The sequence below is a fragment of the Plecotus auritus genome (genome assembly GCF_963455305.1).
Source record: "Plecotus auritus genome assembly, chromosome: X".
Taxonomy (NCBI): domain Eukaryota; kingdom Metazoa; phylum Chordata; class Mammalia; order Chiroptera; family Vespertilionidae; genus Plecotus; species Plecotus auritus.
The window spans coordinates 53910904-53933310 of record NC_137784.1 but is presented as its reverse complement, the minus strand read 5'-3'; the positions used below and the strand labels follow the sequence as shown (position 1 = coordinate 53933310).

The 22407-nt window shown below is 43.1% G+C and overlaps 1 protein-coding gene across 4 annotated transcripts in view; it reads right to left on the bottom strand.

Moving 5' to 3' along the window:
- The window catches only part of EDA (ectodysplasin A), a 630489-nt gene extending 608453 nt beyond the window's left edge, over positions 1-22036 (bottom strand). For all 4 annotated transcript variants that reach the window (XM_080653532.1, XM_080653533.1, XM_080653534.1 and 1 more), the window contains exon 1: positions 21497-22036. In XM_080653532.1, the coding sequence (XP_080509658.1) occupies positions 21497-21892 (396 nt within the window). In that variant the 5' untranslated portion in view covers positions 21893-22036. The remainder of the gene's footprint in view (positions 1-21496) is intronic.
- Positions 22037-22407: the final 371 nt, after the last annotated feature.

The following is a 22407-nucleotide window of genomic DNA, read 5'->3' as shown; positions in this document are numbered from 1 at the left end:
GCTTCACAGATAAGAAAAAGCTAAAGGAGTTCATCACCACCAAACCAGTATTATATGAAATGCTGAAGGGTATTCTATAAGAAGAGGAAGAAGAAGAAAAAGGTAAAGATAAAAATTATGAACAACAAATACATATCTATCAACAAGTGAATCTAAAAATCAAGTGAATAGCGAAAACCGGTTTGGCTCAGTGGATAGAGCATCAGCCTGTGGACTGAAAGGTCCCAGGTTCGATTCCGGTCAAGGGCATGTAACTTGGTTGCAGGCACATCCCCAGTAGGAGGTGTGCAAGAGGCAGCTGATCAATGTTTCTCTCTCGTCGATGTTTCTGACTATCTATCACTCTTCCTTCCTCTCTGTAAAAAATCAATAAAATATATTTTAAAAAATAAAAATAAAAAAAATAAAATAAAATAAAAATCAAGTGAATAAAAAAATCTGAGGAACAGAATAAACTGGTGAATATAAGAGAATCAGGGGCATAGAAAGGGAGTGGACTGACAATTCTAGGGGGGATGGGGGTGTGGGGGGTGCAGGAAGAGTCTGGACAAAATTCGTACACCTATGGATGAGAACAGTGGGGGCGGGGAAAGGGCAGAGGATGGGGTGGGAACCGGGTGGAGGAGAGATGGGGGGAAAAAAGAGGAACAACTGTAATAATCTGAACAATGAAGATTTTAAAAAATAAAAAAATTAAAAAATAAATCAGAAAATATTTTTACAATTAATAATGAAAATACAGCATATCAAAACAAGTGACATGGTCAATATGGCAGAGTAGGAGGAGGCTGAAGTCACCTCCTCCCATGACATCAAAATTATAACTAAATTATAGAACAGTCAACCTGGATAACCATCTGAAGACTAGCTGAACGATAGTCCTATAGATAGGATTTCTCTATCTATACCTAAGAATATAAAGAAGAACTCATATCAAGACTAGTAGGAGGGGCAAGATGCAAAACAGGCTGGCCTCACACCCACTTTGATGGGTAAGTATCCAGAGGGGTGCCCAGTCAGCATGGCTCAGTGGTTGAGCATCAGACTATGAACCAGGAAGTCATGGTTTGATTCCCAGTCAGGGCACATGCCCAGGTTGCAAGATCCATCCCCAGTGTGGGGCATGCAAGAGGCAGTCAATCAATGATTCTCTGTCATCATTGATGTTTCTCTCTCTCCTTCTCCCTTCCTCTCTGAAATCAGTAAAAACATTAAAAAAAAAAAAAGAAAAGAAAAGAAAAAGAATCCGGAGGGGTCTCAGCCCCACCCCGGGCTCCCCAGCCTGGGACACCAGTACCAGGAATAGTAGCCCACGTTACACATGGCTATGAAAATCAGTGGTGATTCTGAGGGTCGTCCAGGTGAGATAAAAGGCAGCTTGAAATCCAGGGCTCTTTCAGCTGCAATCAGACTAGGCCTGCATTACAGTCTTTCTTAAAAACAAGCAAAAAAAAAAAAAAAAAAAAAAAAAAAACTCTCAAGGAATTCTAGTCGAGCTCAGGGGTACCAAAGATATACAGAGTGAAATTGAGTTCTGTGGCTTTGGGACAAGGACTAGAAGGACCGTAACCATTGAGCCCACCCCCACAAGGCCAAATCTGATTCTGAATTAATCTGGAGAACTCCATTAGCACCACCCACAACTCCCTGAGACCCCACCCCACTGCAAAGTACCACAGGCCCCAGGCTACTGGCAGCAGGCCTACTCATACCCTTTTGCTGAATGGCCTCAGGCTCAGCACTGGTGAACTGCAAATCTGAATCTGCATTAAACTGGTGAACACCACTCACCCCCTCCTGGTGTCTCCCTGAGACCCTACCTCACCCAGCTTACAGATGGCATGATACTAAGTATATACAGAGAACCCTAAAAATTTCAACAAAAACTACTAGAACTGGTCAATAAATTCAGGAAAGTAGGATACAAAACTAATATCCAGAAATCAGTTGCATTTATATACACCAATAATGAACTATCAGAAAAAAAATAGTAAGATAATAATCTCATTTACAATTGCATCGAAAAATACCTAGGAATAAATTTAACCAAGGAAGTAAAAGACCTGTACTTGGAAAATTATAAAATATAAGACAATGAATAACAAAACTGAAGAAGATACAAATAAATGGAATTATATACCATGCACATGAAATGAGAAGTATTAACATCATTAAAATGTCCACACCATTGAAATACCATCGGCATATTTCACAGACCTAGAATGAACTCTCTAAAAATTCATCTGTAGTAAAAAAAGACCCCAAATAGCTACAGCAATCTGGAGAAAGAACAAAGTAGAAGGGATCTCAATACCAGATATCAAGTGGTATTACAAAGCCACTGCTCTCAAAACTGCCTGGTACTGGCACAAGAACAGACATATAGACCAATGGAATAGAATAGAGAAGCCAAAAATTGACCCAAACTACTATGCTCAATTAATATTTGACAAAGGAGGCAAGAACATACAATGGAGTCAATACAGTCTCTTCAATAAATGGTGTTGGGAAAATTGGACAGATACATGCAAAAACAATGAAACTAGACCATCAACTTACACCATACACAAAAATAAACTCAAAATGGATAAAGGAGTTAAACGTAAGATGGGAAACCATAAAAATATTAGAGGAATCCACAGGCAGCAAAATCTGTGAACTATGCCATCGGTATTTTGATAAGGATTGCATTGAATCTGTAGATTACTTTGGTGTGGACATTTTTTTCTTTATTGATTAAGGTATTACATATGTGTCCTTATTCCCCCATGGAACCCCCACCCCCCACTTACGAACTCACCCCCCTGGTGTCTGTGTCCATTGGTTAGGCTTATATGCATGCATACAAGTCCTTTGGTTGATCTCTCCCCCTTACCCCCACCCTCCCCTACCTTCCCTCTGAGGTTTGACGGTCTGATCAATGCTTTATATATTTTGGATATTAGCTCCTTATCAGATATATGGTTTGCAAATATTTTCTCCCATTCTGTAGGTTGCCTTTTCACTCTGTTGATTGTTTCCTTTGCTGTGCAGAAGCTTTGTAGTTTGATAGAGCTCCACTTGTTTATATTTATTTTTGTTGCCTGTGCTTTTGGGAAAAAAAAAAATCTTCACCGAAGGATATTCTTATTGATTTTAGAGAGAGGGGAAGGGAAATTGAATCCACATCCTTTCAGTGCACAGGACAACACTCCGCCAACTGAGCCACACTGGCCAGGGCTGTTGCCTGTAGTTTTGGTGTCATACCTGTGAAAAAAATCATTACCAAGGCCAATATTATGAAGTTTTCCTCTTGAAATTTTACAGCTTCAGGTCTTAGGTTTATATTTCTAATCCACTTTGTTGATTTTTGTGAAAGGTTCCAATTTCATTGTTTTACAAGTGAATATCCAGTTTTCCTAACACTATTTGTTGAAGAGACTATTATTGCCCATTATGTATTTTTGGCACCTTTTCAAAGATCAGTATATGTGTCCATTTATTTCTAGGCTATTCTGTTTGATTGGTCTCTATGTCTGTCTTTACATCAATACCATACTGTTTTGATTACTATAGCTCTGTTTGATATCAGAAAGTGTGATGCCTAAATATTTGTTCTTTATTTCTCAAAATTGCTTTGGATATTCAGAGTCTTTTGTGGTTCCATACAAATTTTAAGATTGTTTGTTCTACTTCTGTGAAAAATGCCATTGACATTTTGAATGTAATTTGCTTTAGGTGGTATGGATATTTTAACAATATTTAGTGTGGCAAATCATGAACATTGTATGTCTTTCCATTTGTTTGTGCCTTTTTAAATTTTTTATCTGTGTTCTGCAGTTTTCAGTACATAAGTCCTTGCCTCCTTAGTTAAGTTTATTCCTAAATATTATATTATATTAGCCAAAACCGGTTTGGCTCAGTGGATAGAGCGTCGGCCTGCGGACTCAAGGGTCCCAGGTTCAATTCCGGTCAAGGGCATGTACCTTGGTTGCGGGCACATCCCCAGTAGGGGGCGTGCAAGAGGCAGCTGATCGATGTTTCTCATCGATGTTTCTAACTCTCTATCCCTCTCCCTTCCTCTCTTCCTCTCTGTAAAAAATCAATAAAATATTAAAAAAATATTATATTATTTTAGGTGTTTTTTCAAATGGGATTGTTTTCCTAACTCCTTTTCAGATAGTTTGCAACTGAACTTTTGTATGCTGCTTTATTAAATTTGTTTATTAGTTCATGTCATTTGCAAACAGAGACAATTTTAATTCTTCCTTTCTGATTGGATGTCTTTTATTTTTTTCTTACCTAATTCCTGTATATAGAACTTCCAGTATTTTGTTGAATAGAAGTGGTGAGAGTGGACATCCCTTCCTTGTTCCCTATCTTAGTGGATAAGCTTTCAGTTTTTCACCATTAAGTATGATATTAGCTTTGGACTTTTCCTATATGGCCTTTATTATATCAAGGTATTTTCCTTCTATTTCTAGTTTGTTAAGAATTTTTATCATGAAGGAGTGTTAAATTTTGTCAAATGCTTTTTATGCTTCTATTGAGACGATCATGTAATTTGTCTCTTTTATTGTTAATGTAGTGTATTACATCCAGGGGTGGGCAAACTTTTTGACTCGAGGGCCACAATGGGTTCTTAAACTGGACCGGAGGGCCGGAACAAAAGCATGGATGGAGTGTTTGTGTGAACTAATATAAATTCAAAGTAAAGGAGCGGAGGGGAGAGCAAGAGAACCCTCCGCTCTTTCGGCTCCACGGGCCGGATAGAACAGCCAAACGGGCCGCATCCAGCCCGCGGGCCGTAGTTTGCCCACGGCTGCATTAGACCATTCTTGCATTCTAGGAATAAATTCCACTTGATCCTTTTAATATGCTATTAGACTTAGTTAGTATTTTGTTGAGGATTTTTTGCATCTATATTCATCAGGGATATTGGCCTGTAGTTTTATTTTCTTTTGGTGTATTTGTCTTGCTTTAGTATCAGAGTAATGCTTGTCTCATAAAATTAGTTTGGAAGTATTTCCCCACTTCAATTTTTTGGAAGAGTTTGAGAAAGATTAGTGTTATAGCTTCTTTAAATATTTGGTAGATTTTACCAGTGGAGCCACTGGTTCTGGGCTTTTCTTTGTTGAGAGGGTTTTTTTATTATTACTGATTCAATCTTCATACAAATTATAGGTGTGTTCAGACTCCTAAGTCTTCATGATTTAGTATGGGTAGGCTGTATGTTTCTAGGAATTTATCCATTTGTCTTGTAGGTCAGTGGTCGGCAAATTCATTAGTCAACAGAGCAGCAAACCGCGGCTCGCAAGCCGCATGTGGCTCGCGAGCCGCAGTTTGCCGACCACTGTTCTAGATTATCCAGTTTGTTGAATTATAATTATACATAGTAGTCTCCTGATCATTTTTATTTATGTGCCATCAGTTGCAATGTCTCTTCTTTCACTTCTGATGCTATTTGAGCCATCTCTCTCTTTTAGATTTAGTCGAGTTAATGGTTTGTCACTTTGGTTTATCTTTTCAAAAACCAACTCTTAATCTCATTGATTGTTCTATCTTCCATTTCATTTATTTCTCCTCTAATCTTTGTTATTTTCTACCTTCTTCTAAGTTGGGATTTGGTTTGCTCTTTTTCTAGCCACTAGAGGTATAGAGTTAGGTTGTTTATTTGGGATTTTTCTTCTTCTTTTAAAAAATATGCTTTTATTGATAGCAGAGAAGAAGGGAGATGAACAGAGTGGGAAAAAACATCAATAATGAGAGAAGCCTTGATCAACTGCCTGCTGCATGCCCCCTACTAGGGATCGAGCAACCTGAGCATGGGCACTGACTGGGAATCAAACTTTGACCTCCTGGTTCATAGGTCAAAGCTCAACCACTGAGCTACACCAGCAGGGCTCTTCTTTTGTAATGTAGGCATTTATTGTTATTAACTAGAGGCCCAGTGCATGAAGTTCATGCATGGAGGAGTGTCCCTCAGCCCAGCCTGCACCCTCTCCAATCTGGGACCCCTCAGGGGATGTCTGACTGCCGGTTTAGACCCGATCCCACAGGGATCCCTCTCACAATCCGGGACGACTCCTAACTGCCGGTTTAGACCCGATCCCACAGGGATCCCTCTCGCAATCCGGGACGACTCGCCTGCCTACCTGCCTGATTGCCCCTAACCACTTCTGCCTGCCATCTTGATCGCCCCCTAACCACTCCCCTGCTGGCCTGATCGCCCCCAACTGCCCTCCCCTGCTGGCCCAATCACCCACAACTGCCCTCCCCTGCCGACCTGGTCGCCCCCAACTGCCCTCCCCTGTTGTCCTGGTCGCCCCCAGCTGCCCTCCCCTGCAGGCCTAGTCACCCTCAACTGCCCTCCCCTGCTGGCCATCTTGTGGTGGCCATCTTGTGGTGGCCATCCTGTGGAGGCCATCTTGTGACGATGTGGAGGCAGCCATCTTGTGACAATGTAGGGGCGACCACCTTATGATGACGTGAGGGCATCACGCAAGGACACAAGGGCCACCTAGGCTTTTATTAGAATGGACTAGAGGTCCATGCACTGGAGGGGGAGTCCTTCAGCCCGGCCTGCCCCCTCTCACAGTCCAGAAGCCCTCAGGGGCAGGAGGCAACCCGGTGATCAGGGGAAGGCGACGTCCCATCACACCTCTGCTGCTGCCACTGCCGGCAGCGCAAGCCTCGGCCGGCCCTGGTTACCTGAGCCTTCAGCCGGCCCTGGGCAGCTGGGCAGCCGCCATCCAAGGCTTGCTTGCACCTCGGGCCGGCCCTGGGCAGCTGGGGGACTGAAGAGACTGAGGGACTCCAGAGGCAGGCACCACGGCGGGGCTGAGGGGACTAGGCGCCACCATCTTGTAGCTGTGGGTGCTGCCATCTTTGAGGGTGGGGCAATCAATTAGCATATTCCCTCCATATTGGCTGTGGGCACCACCATCTTTGCGATGGCATGAGGGTCAATTACCATAGTGCCTCTTTATTAGATAGGATTTCCCTCTTTCTTAGTATTGCTTTTGTCACATCTCATAAATTTTAGTGTGTTGTGTTTTTGTCTTGATGTATTTTCCAATTTCCTTTTTGATATCTTCTTTGACCCAATGGTTGTTCAAAAGTGTGTTGTTTGCCTGGCTGGTGTGCTCAGTGGTTGAGCATTGACCTATGAATCAGGAGGTCACAGTTCAATTTCCAGTCAGTGCACATGCCTGGGTTGCAGGCTTGATCCTTAGTGAGGGGAGTTCAGGAGGTGGACGATTGATGATTCTCTTTTATCATTGATGTTTCTAACTCTCTCTCCCCTTCCCTTCCTCTCTGAAATCAATAAAAAATACATTTGGAAAAATTGTCTTGTTTAATTTCCACATATTTGTGAATTTTTCAGTTTTCCTTCTGCTATTGATTCTAGTTTCATTCCATTATGTTAAAAAATACCCGGTGTTTTAAATTTTCTTATATTTGTTAAGATTGGTTTTGTGGCCTGACATGTTATCTTTCCTGGAGAAAGATATGTGTGCTTGTGAAGACTGTGTATTCTGCTGCTGTTGGATGGGATGTTCTGTACATGTTTATTACATTCATCTACTATATGTTATTGCTGAAGTCCTCTGTTTCCTAATTGTTCTGACTAGGTGCTTATCCATTATTGAAAGTGGGATATTGGAGTCACCCACTATTATTCTATTGCTGTCTATTTATCCCTTAAGTTCTGCCAGTGTTTGTTTTACATATATACATAGATACCCTGATGCTGGTACATATATAATTGTCATATCTTCCTGTTGGATTGACTCTTTTATCATTATATAATGTCCCTTTTTGTCTCTTCTGACAGTTTTTCACTTAAAAGTCCATTTTATCTGATATAAGTATAGGCATCCCTGCTCTCTCTTTTTTTTTAATTTTAAATATTAAAGGCCTGGTGCACAGATTTGTGCACCGGTGGGATCCCTCGGCCTGGCCGGTGGGGATTGGGCTGAAACCAGCTCTCTGACATCCCCTGAGGGGTCCTGGATTGCAAGAGGGCCCAGGCTAGGCTGAGGGACCCCACTGGTGCACAATCAAGCCGCGGAGGGACTGCAGGAGGGCTCCAGGGCATGTCTGGCCCTTCTCCCCCAGTCCCAATCAGCCAGACCCCAGCAGCAAGCTAACCTACCAGTCGGAGCATCTGGCCCCTAGTGGTCATGTGTGTCATAGCAACTGGTCAAATGGTGGAACGAATGGTCGGACACTTAGCATACTAGGCTTTTATTACATAAAATATTTTTATGGATTTCATAGAGGAAGGAAAAGGAAGAGAACTAGAAACATAAATGAGAGAGAATCATTGATCGGCTGCCTCCTGCACGCCCCCTACTGGAGATCGATCCTGCAACCTGGGCATGTGCCCTGACCAGGAATCAAATGGTGACCTTCTGGTTCATAGGTCCACACTCAACCACTGAGCGACACCAGCCAGGCTACCCCTGCTCTCTTTTGATTACCATTTGCATAAACTCTCTTTTTCCATTCCTTCATGTTCAGCCCATGTTTTCTTAAATCTAAACTGAGTTTCTTATAGAAAACATATGACTGGGTCTTGCTTTTATCAATTCAGTTACAATATTTCTTTGATTGGGGAGGTTTTAACTATTTACATTTGAAGTAATTATTGATAGGGAAGAATTTACTATTGCCATCTTGTTGTTTCCTGTTAGTCTTGATATTCTTTTATTTGCATTTTCTCTCTTCCTAATTTTGTGCTTTGTGATTTTTTTGTATTAATATGCTTTTATTCTTTTTCTTTTGTGTAATTTCTCTAGGTATTTTTGTGGTTACCTTGAAGCTTACATAAAATACCTTGCAACAGTCTATTTTATGCTAATACCAACTGAAGTCCAACTGCATACAAAAACTCTACATTCTAAGTTCTTCCCCCAAAACACTGTTATTGTTGTCACATTATACATCTATTCATATTATATATATTTTACCATATTCTAATACATTTGCAATTTAACTTTTTAAAAAATGTATTTTTATTGATTTCAGAGAGGAAGGAAGAGGGAGAGATAGAAACATCAATGATGAGAGAGAATCATTGGATCGGCTGCCTCCTGCACACCCCCTACTGGGGATCAAGCCCACAACCCAGGCATGTGCCCTTAACTGTAACTGACCCTGGGACCTTTCAGTCTGCAGGCCAACACTCTACCCACTGAACCAAACCTGCTAGGGCATAATTTAACTTTTTACACTAGAAATAAAAGTTATATACTAAAATTACAGAAATACAGTATTCTGTATATGTCTATATATTTACTTTTACAGAGTTTCATACTTCTTTATGCTATCATGTAGCTGTTTAGTGTTCTTTCAAGTAGATAAACTCCCTTTAGCATTTCATGTAAGATAGGTCTAGTTGTGATGAACTTCCTCAGATTTCATTTGTCTAGGAATGTCTTTATCTGTCCTTATTTTTAAAAGACAGTTTTGGCAGGTATAGTAATCTTTATTGGCAGGGGTTTTTTTCTTTCAGAAGTTTTAATATGTCATACTACTTTCTGTCACCTGAAAGGTTTTTGCTGTAAATTTTTCTGATAGTCTTATGGGGGTTCCCTTGTATATGACAAGTCACTTTTCTCTTGATGCTTTCAAAATTCTCTTTTTGGCTTTCACTTTGATAATTTGATTATAATGTGCCTTGATGTGGATTTCTCCAAGTTCATTTAGTTAGTATCCTTTAGGCTTCTTAAATCTGGTTGTCCATTTCCTTCCCCAGACTTGGAAAGTTTCCAGCCATTCTCTCTTTGAATAAGCTTTCTGGTCCTTTCTCTCTCTCTTCTCCTTCTAAGACTCCCCTAATGCCTATATTGGTCCACTTGATGGTATACTATAAGTGTCTAAGCTTCTTTATTATTTTTTATTATTTTTCTTTCTGCTCCTCTGGCAGAATTATTTCCCTAATCATTTATTCTGTTTTATCTAGTCTGATGTTGAATTTCTCACATGAATTTTTCAGTTATTGTGCCTTTAGCTCTATGATTTATGTTTGGTATTTTTTTTTAATCCTCACCTAAGGATATGTGTTCATTGATTTTAGAGAGAGGAAGGGAGAGGGAGAGAGAGGGAGGGAGGGGGAGGGGGAGGGAGAGAGAGGGAGAGACAGGGGGAGGGAGAGGGGGAGAGGGGAAGAGAGGGGGAGGGAGAGGGGAAGGGAAAGAGAGAGGGAGGGGGAAGGGAGAGGGAGAGAGGGGAAGAGAGGGGGGGAGAGGGGAAGGGAAAGAGAGAGGGAGGGGGAAGGGAGGGGGAGAGAGAGAGGAAGAGAGAGAGGGAGGAGAGGGAGGGAGAAGGGGAGATCAATTGGTTGCCTCCCATACATGCCCCTACTGGGAACCAAACCCACAACCTGCTTATGTGCCCTGAGAAGTGAACCCACGACCCTTAGGTGCATGGGACAATGCTCCAACCAACTGAGCCACACCAGCCCGGGCTGTTTTGTACTTTTTAATATTGTCTATCTCTTTGTTAATTTAGTTAGTATCCTTAGGCTTCTTGAATCTGGTTGTCCATTTTCTTCCCCAGACTTGGAAATTCTCACTTTGTTCATACATTGTTCTATAGATCTTGATGAGCATCTTTATATTTTGAATTCTCTGAATCTTATAATTTTGTTTCATTAGGGTCAGATTCTGGAGATTTAAGGTGCTCCTTTTTTGTAACATCTTTGCTGATTCTTCATTTTCCTTGACTTTCTGTGTTGGTATTTGCACATATCACAAAACAAACACTCCTCCCAGTCTTTATGGGCTGGCCTTGTATAGGAGAAGACATCTGCCAATCAGCTAGGTCAGTGATTATTGGGGTTTCTATCAACTCTTTCCCCCAGCCCTCAGGAAGAAACAAGCAGCTGTGTTTTTTGAATAATCATTCTGTGTTTAATGTGTATGGGAGAGCAAACTATGGCATTTACAGTCCAAACTACCATCTCCATTCCCCTCCAGGTAGTTACACTGCCAGACCCATCAGAGTTCCAAGACTGGCAAGATAGATGCCAATTCTTTGGACATCCCCAGAGAAGTTGTGACACTAAATGTACAGATCAATTCTTCTCTCTCTAGGAGTAAGCTGAAATCTGGTATGTTTCATCCATTCACGCTGTGTGAGCAGGGGGGAGGATCTATGGCATCTGCCAGTCCCAACCATCATCTCTGTTCTCCCCCAGGAAGTTAGACTATGCTATACCTAGACTGGTAAGTCAGGTGCCATTTCTCTGGGCAGCCCTGGAGGAACTGGAGCACAGAATGCACAGATAAATTATTTTCTTCCCAAGGTGAATACTGAGAGCTGGGATATTTTGTCTTCTTGTTCTTTGCTCAGAAAGAGGAAGGATCTATGGTATTTACCAGCCCAACCCACCAATCTCCATTCTCTCCTAGGCAGACCCCACAGAGTTCCAAACCTGGCAAGACAGAAGCCAGTCATCAGAAAACGTAGTCTGGACATGTGAACCAACCTCCTCCATCAACTAGGAGAAGCCGGCAGCTAGGGGATCCCTTCTATATCATATGGTGCTGTGCTGGTGGCAGGATTTATGTTTGGTACTTTTTTTTAATCCTCTGGAGAAAAGGTGTCCCAAATATCTCTACCAGCTTCAGTGAGTCTGCTTTCATCTTTGCCATCCAAATAGTTCCTTAATTTCTCACAAAGGGAATTTGTTCAAGAATTGTTGCTGAATTTGTGTATTTGTTGTGGGGGAAGGGTCCAGGACTTCCTAATTCACCATCTTGCTAACATAATTCTCCAGAGCTACTCTTTTTTGTGTGTATGAAATGTTACAGGCTGATTCTAAAATATATAGAAAAATGTGAAGGGCCAAGAATATCCAAGGTACTTTTAAAGAAAATGAAAAAGATGAAAAGACTTGCTTTATCAGATATAAAGAGCTTGTTATAAAATCCAATAATTAAGACTATGGAATTGGTGCAATGAGAAACAGACTAATAGAACAGAACAAAATGCTCAGAAACAATTTCACACTTATGCAGACACTTGATTTATGACAAAGGTGACACGGTAGTGAAGTTGAGAAAAAGACATTCATTATAATAAATGGTAGTGGGCAATTAAATATCTACATGGAAAAGGTAAAGCTTTACCCCTATATTTCGCCATACACAAAAATCAGTTCCAGATGGATTATTGATCTAAATGTGAATGGCAAAAGCATAAAACTTCTAGGAGATAATGTGGGAGAACATCTACATGACTTCAAGGTAAGAAAATACTTCTTAAATGGAACACAAAAAATACTAGTCATAAAGGAAAATATTAAACTAGACACATTAAAATTAAAAACTTCTGTTCATCAAAGGAAACTATAGAGATTTGGGAAGGATTTGTAACATAAAAAAATACAAAAATGGTCCATAACCAGAGTATATAAAAACTCCTATAAATCTATAGGAAAAAGACAAATAACCCAATTTTTTAAATGGAGACAAAATATTTGTATAGGTATTTCATAGAGGAAGACATCCAAACAGATAATACACATATGAAAAAGAGTACAACTTCACTAGTCTTCTGAGAAATGCCAATTAAAATCACAATGACATATTACTATAAACTCACCCACCAGAATGCCTATAATTAAAAAGAGAGATGGTAAGAAGTATTATCTAGTGCAGGCGTCCTCAAACTACGGGCCACATGCGGCCCGCCGAGGACATTTATCTGGCCTGCCGGGTGCCACTGTCTGTCCTGCTTAGCAGCCGACTCGTCCCGGGCCCGCAGTGCGCATAGGAATTTGTTCATAATTTTTTTTTTAACTATAGTCCGGCCCTCCAACGATCTGAGGGACAGTGAACTGGCCCCCTGTTTAAAAAGTTTGAGGACCCCTGATAGTGGAACAACTATAATTTTCATACATTACTGGTCAAAATGTAAATTGGTACAATCACTTATAAAAACTATTATTATGAATAAATTTGAAAATATGCATTCCCTATGACCCAGATATTTGAATACTAGGTACAGTATATATGCAATAGAAATTAAAGTGCATATATTCAAGAACCATGTATAATATCCATAGCATCATTTTTATAATAACCACAATCAAGAAACAATCCAAATATTCACTGTCAGTAGAATGAATAAATAAACTGTGGTATATTCAAACAAGGGAATAATACAAATATAAAACTACATCTTCAACTGCAACAACATGATGAATATCACAAACATATTGTAGTATTAAGCAAAATAACAAACAAACAAAAAGCCAGACTCCCAAAACACATACTGTTTGATTTTATTTATATCAAGTTCAAAATGGGCAAAACTAATCTATGATGTTATAAGTCAGGATAGTCATTAACTTTGGAGAAGGAGAATGGTATAGAAATAGGGATGGAACATAAGGTGAGGGTTGTGATATACTAGTTCTATTTATTAACCTGGATTCTTCTAATATTAGTACATTCACTTTATAAAAATCCATTGGTTTGATTTGTGACCTTTTCTGTATGCATGTTATTCTTCAACTAGAGGCCCAGTGCACGAAATTCGTACACGGGGGGGGGGGTGGTCCCTCAGCCCGGCCTGCACCCTCTCCAATCTGGGACCCCTCAAGGGATGTCATCCTAAACCAGTAATCGGACATCCCTCTCGCAATCTGGGACCGCTGGCTCCTAATCGCTTGCCTGCCTGCCAGCCTGATCCCCCTAACTGCTCTCCCCTGCCGGCCTGATCCCCCTAACTGCTCTCCCCTGCCAGCCTGATCACCCCTAACTGCCTCTGCCTTGGCCCCGCCACCATGGCTTTGTCTGGAAAGACATCTGGTCTAATTAACATATTACCCTTTTATTAGTATAGATAGAGGCCTGGTGCACAGATGGGGGCTGGCTGGTCTGCCCTGAAGGTGATCCCGGATCAGGGTGGGGGTCCCCTTGGGGGGTGGGGCCGTCCTGGGTGAGGAGCTGGGACAGTCTGTAGGCCGGCCACACCCCCATCGGGGTAGGGGTGTCTCTGCTGGGGGTGGAGCCAGACTGAGTGAGGGGCTGAGGGCCGTTTGTAGGCTGGCCACGCCCCATCGGGGTGGGGGTCCCTGCTGCGGGGCGTGGCCAGCCTGGGCAAGGAGCTGAGGGCTGTTTGCAGGCCAGCCACATGCCCATCGGGGTAGGGGTCCCCGCTGGGGAGCGGGTGGCCTGGGCGAGGGGCCTGGGGAGGTTTGCAGGGCAGCCAGCCCCCTGATGGGGTGGGGGTCCCTGAAGGGGGTGGGGCAGCCTGGGCAAGGGCCTGGGGGTGGTTTGCAGGCCGGCCAAGCCCCTGGCTTTGTCCGGGAGGACATCTGGAAGGTCTCCAAAAGGACTCACGGTCTAATTAGCATATTACTCTTTTATTAGTATAAATAGAATTTCTATTTTCAAAAAAGAAAACAAATGAAGAGCTAAGTGATGATTATTTATAGAGTAGAACAAAGATGGTCCTCTATGCCCTGGCCAGTGTGGCTCAGTTGGTTGGGCATTGTCCCATGCATAGAAAGGTTGTGGGTCAATTCCTGGTCAGGGCACAGGCCCAGGTATTGGGCTCTATCCCTGGTAGGTGACATGCAGGAGGCAGCTGATTGATATCTCACTCTCCCATCAATGTTTCTCTCTCCCTCTCCCTCTCCCTTCCTCTCTTTCTAAAAGTCAACAAAAATCTTTAAAAAACAACACAATGATCTTCTATGAGGGCCACCCTACAAGAATGGCAAGGTAATGTTCTTGGGGATTAAATGGATTCAAAAGTTCTCTAATATAAAGAGATCTCTATAAGATAATTATAGATCAATTACATATTATTTTTCACAAGATCTAAGACAGAAAGAGAAAGATGAGAACTAAAACAAAACATCAAATAATACATTACGGGAAGCTTTTGCACCATCTTAAAGGTAATATGGTTAGGACTCTTCTCCATTTCACTTTCTAACGATTCTAGAAATCAGTGAAACATTGCCAATGGAACTACTTACTCACTTAAGCATAGCTGACAGTTCACAGGGTTAGCAAGACCTGAGGAAAACAGGCCTGTTACATAAAGAGAAAATGTATTTGTTTTACATAAACATCTCTAAAAGGCCCCAAATAATATTCAACTCAACAAGTATTTAAGTACTCTAAACATAACAAGTAGTACATCAGGTACTATAGAAAAAGACAAAAAAAAGTCAGATTTCTGAGGAGTTCTAGTATAAAGACACAAGATATATTAAATAAAATCAACAGGCATAACAACTACAAAATCATCCCAAGACAGGATATAGTGCAGGGGTGGGCAAACTTTTTGACTCGAGGGCCACAATGGGTTCTTAAACTGGACCGGAGGGCTGGAACAAAAGCATGGATGGAGTGTTTGTGTGAACTAATATAAATTCAAAGTAAACATCATTACATAAAAGGGTACGGTCTTTTTTTTTATTTCAATAGTTTTATTCATTTCAAACATTTTAACAAGAAGAATGTAAACACTAATTATTATAATTTGAAACTTCAAAAAATGGAGGAATCATAGCACAATAACATACCTTATATTGAAGATGGCAAAGGCAAAATAAAATTGCCTAACAAAGGAAAGGTACAAAAGCCTTTCAAATTAAACTTAAATATAATAAAATAATTTAAAACTAAAACAAATAGAAAAGAACAAAATGTGTAAACAGTAAATTAAACATTTTCTTTAGTGCAACTTCCAAATTATGCCCGGGACGTAGATGTAGATGGCAATGTAGACTGGGTTGAAAGGTTTTTGGTCTTTAAAACATCAACTTCAGTGGGAACAGTGTTGTTGGTCTCCTTTTTAGCTAATGCTCTGATACTGTGCTCTCCAGGGGCATGTCTCCCTACATCACCACGATAACGTGTCTACGCATTCCCAGGCATTACAAGGAGCCTCTGGAAGATTGAGAGGTTGTTCCTTCTACTGAATGGGCAGATATAAATCCGCCCACTCAGAAGAAGGAGCTGCAGCTGCGTTTCCTGACGTTGCCATGTTAACACTGCTGCTGGTGAAGGAGCGGAGGGGAGAGCAAGAGAACCCTCCGCTCTTTTGGCTCCGCGGGCCGGATAGAACAGCCGAACGGGCCAGATCCAGCCCGCGGGGGGTAGTTTGCCCACGGCTGATATAGTGAGTAGGTTGCAAGAGTAGAGTTATTGAGGGGGGTGAGGGGGGCAATGGGAGAATAAGGACACATATGTAATACCTTAATCAATAATAAAAAAAAACAACTAAAACCACCTCATTGACCTATACATTTAAACTATATTCATTTTATTATATGTAAATTATATATCAATAAAGCTGATTATTAAAAAAAAAAAAAGTAGAGTTATTGAGAGAGAAAATGGGATAGGTATAACAGAGCCAGTTAGTCAAAAGCCTGGAATGTCATACTGAAAATTCTAGATTTAAATCTCTGGGAAACTATTTTACCTAGATTCCACTCCCCTAAAGAATATTTTTTGCTTTAATGATTCCTAGTTATTTTCAATCTTAATAAATAATGTTGAAATCTGGATGACTGAAGTTCTATCTAGTTAAAACAAGAGATGGTCTGTGAAAAGTTAATTTGAATTCTGTAACATCACCTCAAATAATTAAGAACATATTCCAAATATCCCCAACAATCCCAAATAAACCCTTATTAAATTACACATATATATTTTTCTAAATACTTCTTACACCTTAGCGTTTCAATTCATATTATCTCTTGGGGCAATCATTTTAATAAGATACTACTCTTATTTGCCTCCTCACCCAAATAATCTTTCAGGCATTAAAATATATTTAGTAGCTAACATAGTGTCTGGCTCATATCAGGCTTTCTATTTATTGACCTAAATAGATAAATTACCACAATATATTAAACTTAGTCATATCTCCCATGGTTTAGTAGACTTTCATTATATTCCTCCTTCAACCTTTCTCTCTCTTGACTGAAAAAAATAACCAGAAAGTCCCTCCATCCTTTTGATTAATTTAATTGGGTTTCTGGGGACTTCTATCAGCTGTTAGGTTTTTCTTAAGGAGCAACCACCAGAATTTCCTATATGATTGTGAATTTATATTAAATTTTCTATCTTTTGGTCTTTTACATGGAAAAGATAAAGGTTTTGCCGAAACCGGTTTGGCTCACTGGATAGAGCGTCGGCCTGCAGACTGAAGGGTCCCGGGTTTAATTCCAGTCAAGGGCACGTACCTTGGTTGCGGGCACATCCCCAGTGGGAGGTGTGCAGGAGGCAGCTGATCGATGTTTCTCTCTCATCGATGTTTCTAACTCTCTATCCCTCTCCCTTCCTCTCTGTAAAATATCAATAAAATATATTATAAAAAAAAAAGAAAAGATAAAGGTTTTATTTTGTCATTGTTTTCAACACCCTTCCTTTGTGATGCCCACCATATTTTTGGCTTTGAGGACCACAATCTAAAGTAGGCCAACTTCACAGACTGATCAACAGTGATTTTTATTTTTATTTTTTACTCTAACAATAATATTGTATATTTTATAACTCAGAGACTGATATTTCTCTTGAGATTATCACAACTATCCAGATAAATCTATAGGTACTCAGCTACTCCAGCTGAAGGAGAGTTATGATTCCAGGTCCAAAGGGACCCTCTCACTTTTTATCATCAGCATCTGTGTCCCCATTGGGGAGGCTTTCCTATAACAATTTCCTGGAGAACTTTGCTGATTAATGTATCCTGATTGCCCTAATTTCCTTGTGTGTCCTGTTTTAAAAGTTTTTTAATTGAGAGATGACATACATATATCTTCAGTGATTTCTACATCGCTTTCTTGGGTTCCAACTGAGTCTATCCTGTCTAATAAAAGAGTAATATACAAATTGACCATCACTCCAACACACAAGATGGCCGCCCCCATGTGGACACAAGATGGCCGCCACAAGATGGCCAGCAGGGGAGGGCAGTTGGGAGGGATCAGGCCAGCAGGGGAGGGCAGTTGTGGACGATCAGGCCAGCAGGGGAGGCAGTTGGGAGGGACCAGGCCTGCAAGGGAGGGCAGTTGGGGGCAATCAAGGCTGCTGGGGAGGGCAGTTAGGGGTGACCAAGCCGGCAAAGGAGGGAAGTTGGGGGAGACCGGGCCTGCAGGGAAGGGCAGTTGCGGGGGGACCAGGCCTGCAGGGGAGAGCAGTTGGGGGGGGGGGCCAGGCCTGCAGGGGAAGGCAGTTAGGGGTGACCAGGCCTGCAGGGGAGAGCAGTTGGGGGGGGGGACCAGCCCTGCAGGGGAGGGCAGTTAGGGGCAATCAGGCTGGCAGGGGAGCAGTTAGGCATCAATCAGGCTGGCAGGGGAGTGGTTAGGGGGTGATCAAGCTGGCAGGCAGAAGCGGTTAGGGGCAATCAGGAAGGCAGGCAGGCAAGCAGTTGGGAGCCAGCATTCCTGGATTGTGAGAGGGATGTCCGACTGCCCTCGAGGGGTCCAAGATTGGAGAGGGTGCAGGCTGGGCTGAGGGACAAACCCACCCCCGTGCATGAATTTCGTGCACCAGGCCTCTAGTCATATCATAAGCATGGATAGGTTTGAATAGCCTTATAAAAATGAAGTACCTCTGACAGTTCTGCCCATTTGGTCTTGAGATCATCCTGCAATTTATTTTCATCAGTTTGCCTTCACTCCTTGCAAATAAACTGGTGAGAAACCTGAATGTTCTGCCCATTGAAGGGTGTATTATTTTTATCTTTCTTCCTCTCCACCTAAGACTAGCTGTAACAACTGTCTGTGTTAGAAAACTAAAACATAAAAATGTGACCTACATGGCCAAATCCCACAAGGCTGTTTACTTCCTTATTTATGAATCAGAATCTGTCAGCACAACTTAGAATCTTGACTGTCAGCAGATACTGCAATTAAATGTCCCTGCAAAGCCAGCAGAGGGTGCACCAGGGCACTAGAAATTTTACCCAAAATGTAGCAGTATCAACTAACTCTAATAGTCAATCAACTTTTTTTTTTCTTTTTGGTATACTAAAACTATCCTCGAGATAAACTTAAGTTGAATCTGGGTTAAAATTCCTTCAAAGCATGTTCCAATTCTCCTGAAAATGAAGTTCAGCAAGAAATACATAGTTAAGCATGGCCAAAACATAGATGGAGCAGAACTGATCCATCTATTCTGGAAAAATTCTACTGCGGAGATCCACTCCACTCTCCCCCAAAAGGTTCCAGGAGGTAGTATGATATAGGGCCGTGGTCAGCAAACTGCGGCTCGCGAGCCACATGCGGCTCTTTGGCCCCTTGAGTGTGGCTCTTCCACAAAATACCACGGCCTGGGCGAGTCTATTTTGAAGAAGTGGCGTTAGAAGAAGTTTAAGTTTAAAAAATTTGGTTCTCAAAAGAAATTTCAATCGTACTGTTGATATTTGGCTCTGTTGACTAATGAGTTTGCCGACCACTGATATAGGGGAGTGGACACTTAACTGGGAGTCAAGAGACCAACACCTAGGACAAGTCACTCCCCCCTCAGAGCCTATGTGTTCTCCAAGAGGGGGGGGGGAGGAAAGAAGGGGGAAAGGGGGAGAGGGAACAAGGGGGGGGGAACGGGGGGGGGGGGGAAAGGGGGGAGGGGAGGGGAAAAGGGGGAGGGGGAGGGGGGGGAAAATGAAACAAAATGGACTCATGGCCACTCACAACGTATTTAAACCTAGGCAGGACTATTTGAAGTTCCATGCAAACAACAGGCAACTAAATGCCATTATAGACCTGTGAGAGTCCCACATCATCACAGAGTACAGCTGTCCTGCCAATCCTCCTGGGTCTGTCTATTCTGAATGCCAAAAAGCCTTGGCTACCAATTGACTAAAAAAGTTAAATTCCTGCCGAAACCGGTTTGGCTCAGTGGATAGAGCGTCGGCCTGCGGACTGAAGGGTCCCGGGTTCAATTCCGGTCAAGGGCATGTACCTGGGTTGCGGGCACATCCCCAGTGGGAGGTGTGCAGGAGGCAGCTGATGGATGTTTCTCTCTCATCGATGTTTCTAGCTCTCTATCCCTCTCCCTTCCTCTCTGTAAAATATCAATAAAATATATTTAAAAAAAGTTAAATTCCTTCATCTTTTCACATAATATCAATGTTTAACTGCTAAGTATTTCTACTGGGCATTAGAGGGGGTGGTGGATAAAGGGAGCCAGAATTCTAGTTAATTATCATTTAGCTACAGTGTTTAAAGTCTCAAGTATGAGAAGCATGTCTACTGATTCTGTTATTTGATAAGCTGTTATATAAGTTGGAGTGTGCTAGCAATATATTTTAAGGCTCAGGGCAACTTCACAATTCACATCATAGAAAAATGTGTCAGTCCTAACATTACAATATTATCATCAATGTGATGCCAGCACAAATAACATTTATAGAATATGACAATGACTCTGATGTGGTAGTAAATATAGAAGGCCTGGGTCTCTCCCCTCAAGAAACTTATTAGCAAAACTTGCCCTCTTCCCCAAGAGGAACAAATTCACTATTACTCTTTAACCACCTCAAAAGGATTTTTGGATGCTTCTCTTAAGTTTTGCATAAGACAAAATTTGGAGGTCAAGAGGATACTAATTTTAAGTGCACTAAACTTACTTGAGTAAAGAGTAGAAAACAAACACCAAAGCTGCTAACAAGGGCAAAAACACCATAAAGATTGCGAAACACACACACAAATACACACAACTGCTCTTGAGAGATTACTCTAGAGTATTCCATCAGTAGACTCCTGTTCTCAAACTAGCAACAGCAAGACACTTCACACCCACCCACCTCTCCACCCCACTTCCCCAAAAAGAGTCGGAATGGGAGTTTTATTTCCATAGATTTTTAAAATTGCTCTTCAGAAGTTGTCTAGCAAAATGGCATATTTCTACCAGAATTCCTCAGGGGCGCTGATCCTCACTACAACACCCAAGACAATCAGTCTCAAATTGCAGGTACGTGTGAACAAGCCCACGTTCTGGTCAGCGCACAAGGATCCGCTCTGGAAATATCATTAAAAGTTGTTTCAACGGCCCTGGAGCAGTTATTACAGCTGTTTACAGCTCCAATTCCAAATGAGAGCCTGCTAGTGCTGGCATCAACTCTGGACACGAAAAAACAAGCACCGCAGGCAGAGAATCTAATCTCACCAAGAGGAGAGGGGCCAAACTGCAGCCGCTAGTCCGCCAGAGGGGCAGCACCCGTACCTCCTCAAGGGCGGCCCAGCTGGGAGCTCAGCCAACTTTTCCCGAGGCAGCCTGTAGCCGGGGGCGGCGGACGCGGGCCGGAGCTTCCAAGTCCCGGGTCCCAAGGGAGTCTGGGAGCTGGGCGAGGGAAAGGGGACAACCTGCCCTAGGGCAACCTCTCTCCAGTTCGCCTGCTCCCTCCCTGTCCTGCCCTCCTACGTGGCTGGCGATAGCTGAGTCGCCCAAGGGGCCGGTGGGGGAGGGCCCCCGTCCTACCCATAAAGGGAGGGGGCCTCTACAGCTGCCGCCCCAGCCAAGTGACTCACCTGGTGCCCGTCCTGAGAGTCTGGTGGGAGAGTTGTTTCTCCAGGTTCTAGCGGCTGCTGCTGAAGTGAAGGCTGCCTAAAGTGGCGGGTGATGGGACCATCGGGGTCCAGGCCACCGGGTCTACTCAGGGTGCCAGAGGTGCTAGGGGTGCCGGGGCCGCCAAAGCGGGACTCGGCTCCCCGTTCCCGCCGCAACTCGGAGCGCAACTCTAGGTAGCAGCACAATGTCAGCAGGTGGAGGGCCAGCGAGAGGCCGAAGAAGCCCAGAAAGAGCCGGCAGCTGTTGCCTTCACCCTCCCGGGCACGGGCCCCGCGACAGCCGCAGCCCTGACTCCCCCGCTCCCTTGGCGCAGCTGCAGGCAGGGGCTCCCTGCTCTCTACCTCGGGGTAGCCCATGGCCTCCGGAGACGCCCACTCTCTAAGGCCCGGGAGCCGCCGCGTCTGCCTCAGCCGTTTAGGACCCCTGACAGGCGGCTACCGTCCTGCCATGGGCTGGGGGCTGCAGGGACCCGTTCCTGCGCGACGGAGGCTGGGCGGGACAGAGCAGGGAGAAGCCGCATGTGCAGCTCCACTCAGAGGGGTGGGAAAGGGAGGAGGAGGAGGGGCGAGAGAGAGGGGCCGCTGGGCCGGCCAAGGGAATGAAGGAGGAGGCTCGAGACAACCCCGCCCCATCCCTCAAGCAGCTGCCCAGGCGTCCAACCACCTGGCTCGCCAAGCCTGGGTGCCCCGCCCCTTGGTGTTCCACCCGGGGCCTCCGGCCTCAAGGCGGAGCCTGGGGGTGTGTGAGTTGCCTCTGCCTGATGGCCCCACCCAGCTCTTCCCGCTTGCCCCGTTCCAGTTGTTGATTGCTACTGTCGTTCATCACTGGACTCCGCCCCAATTTAACCCTTTAGCGCCAGTACGGGGGAAGG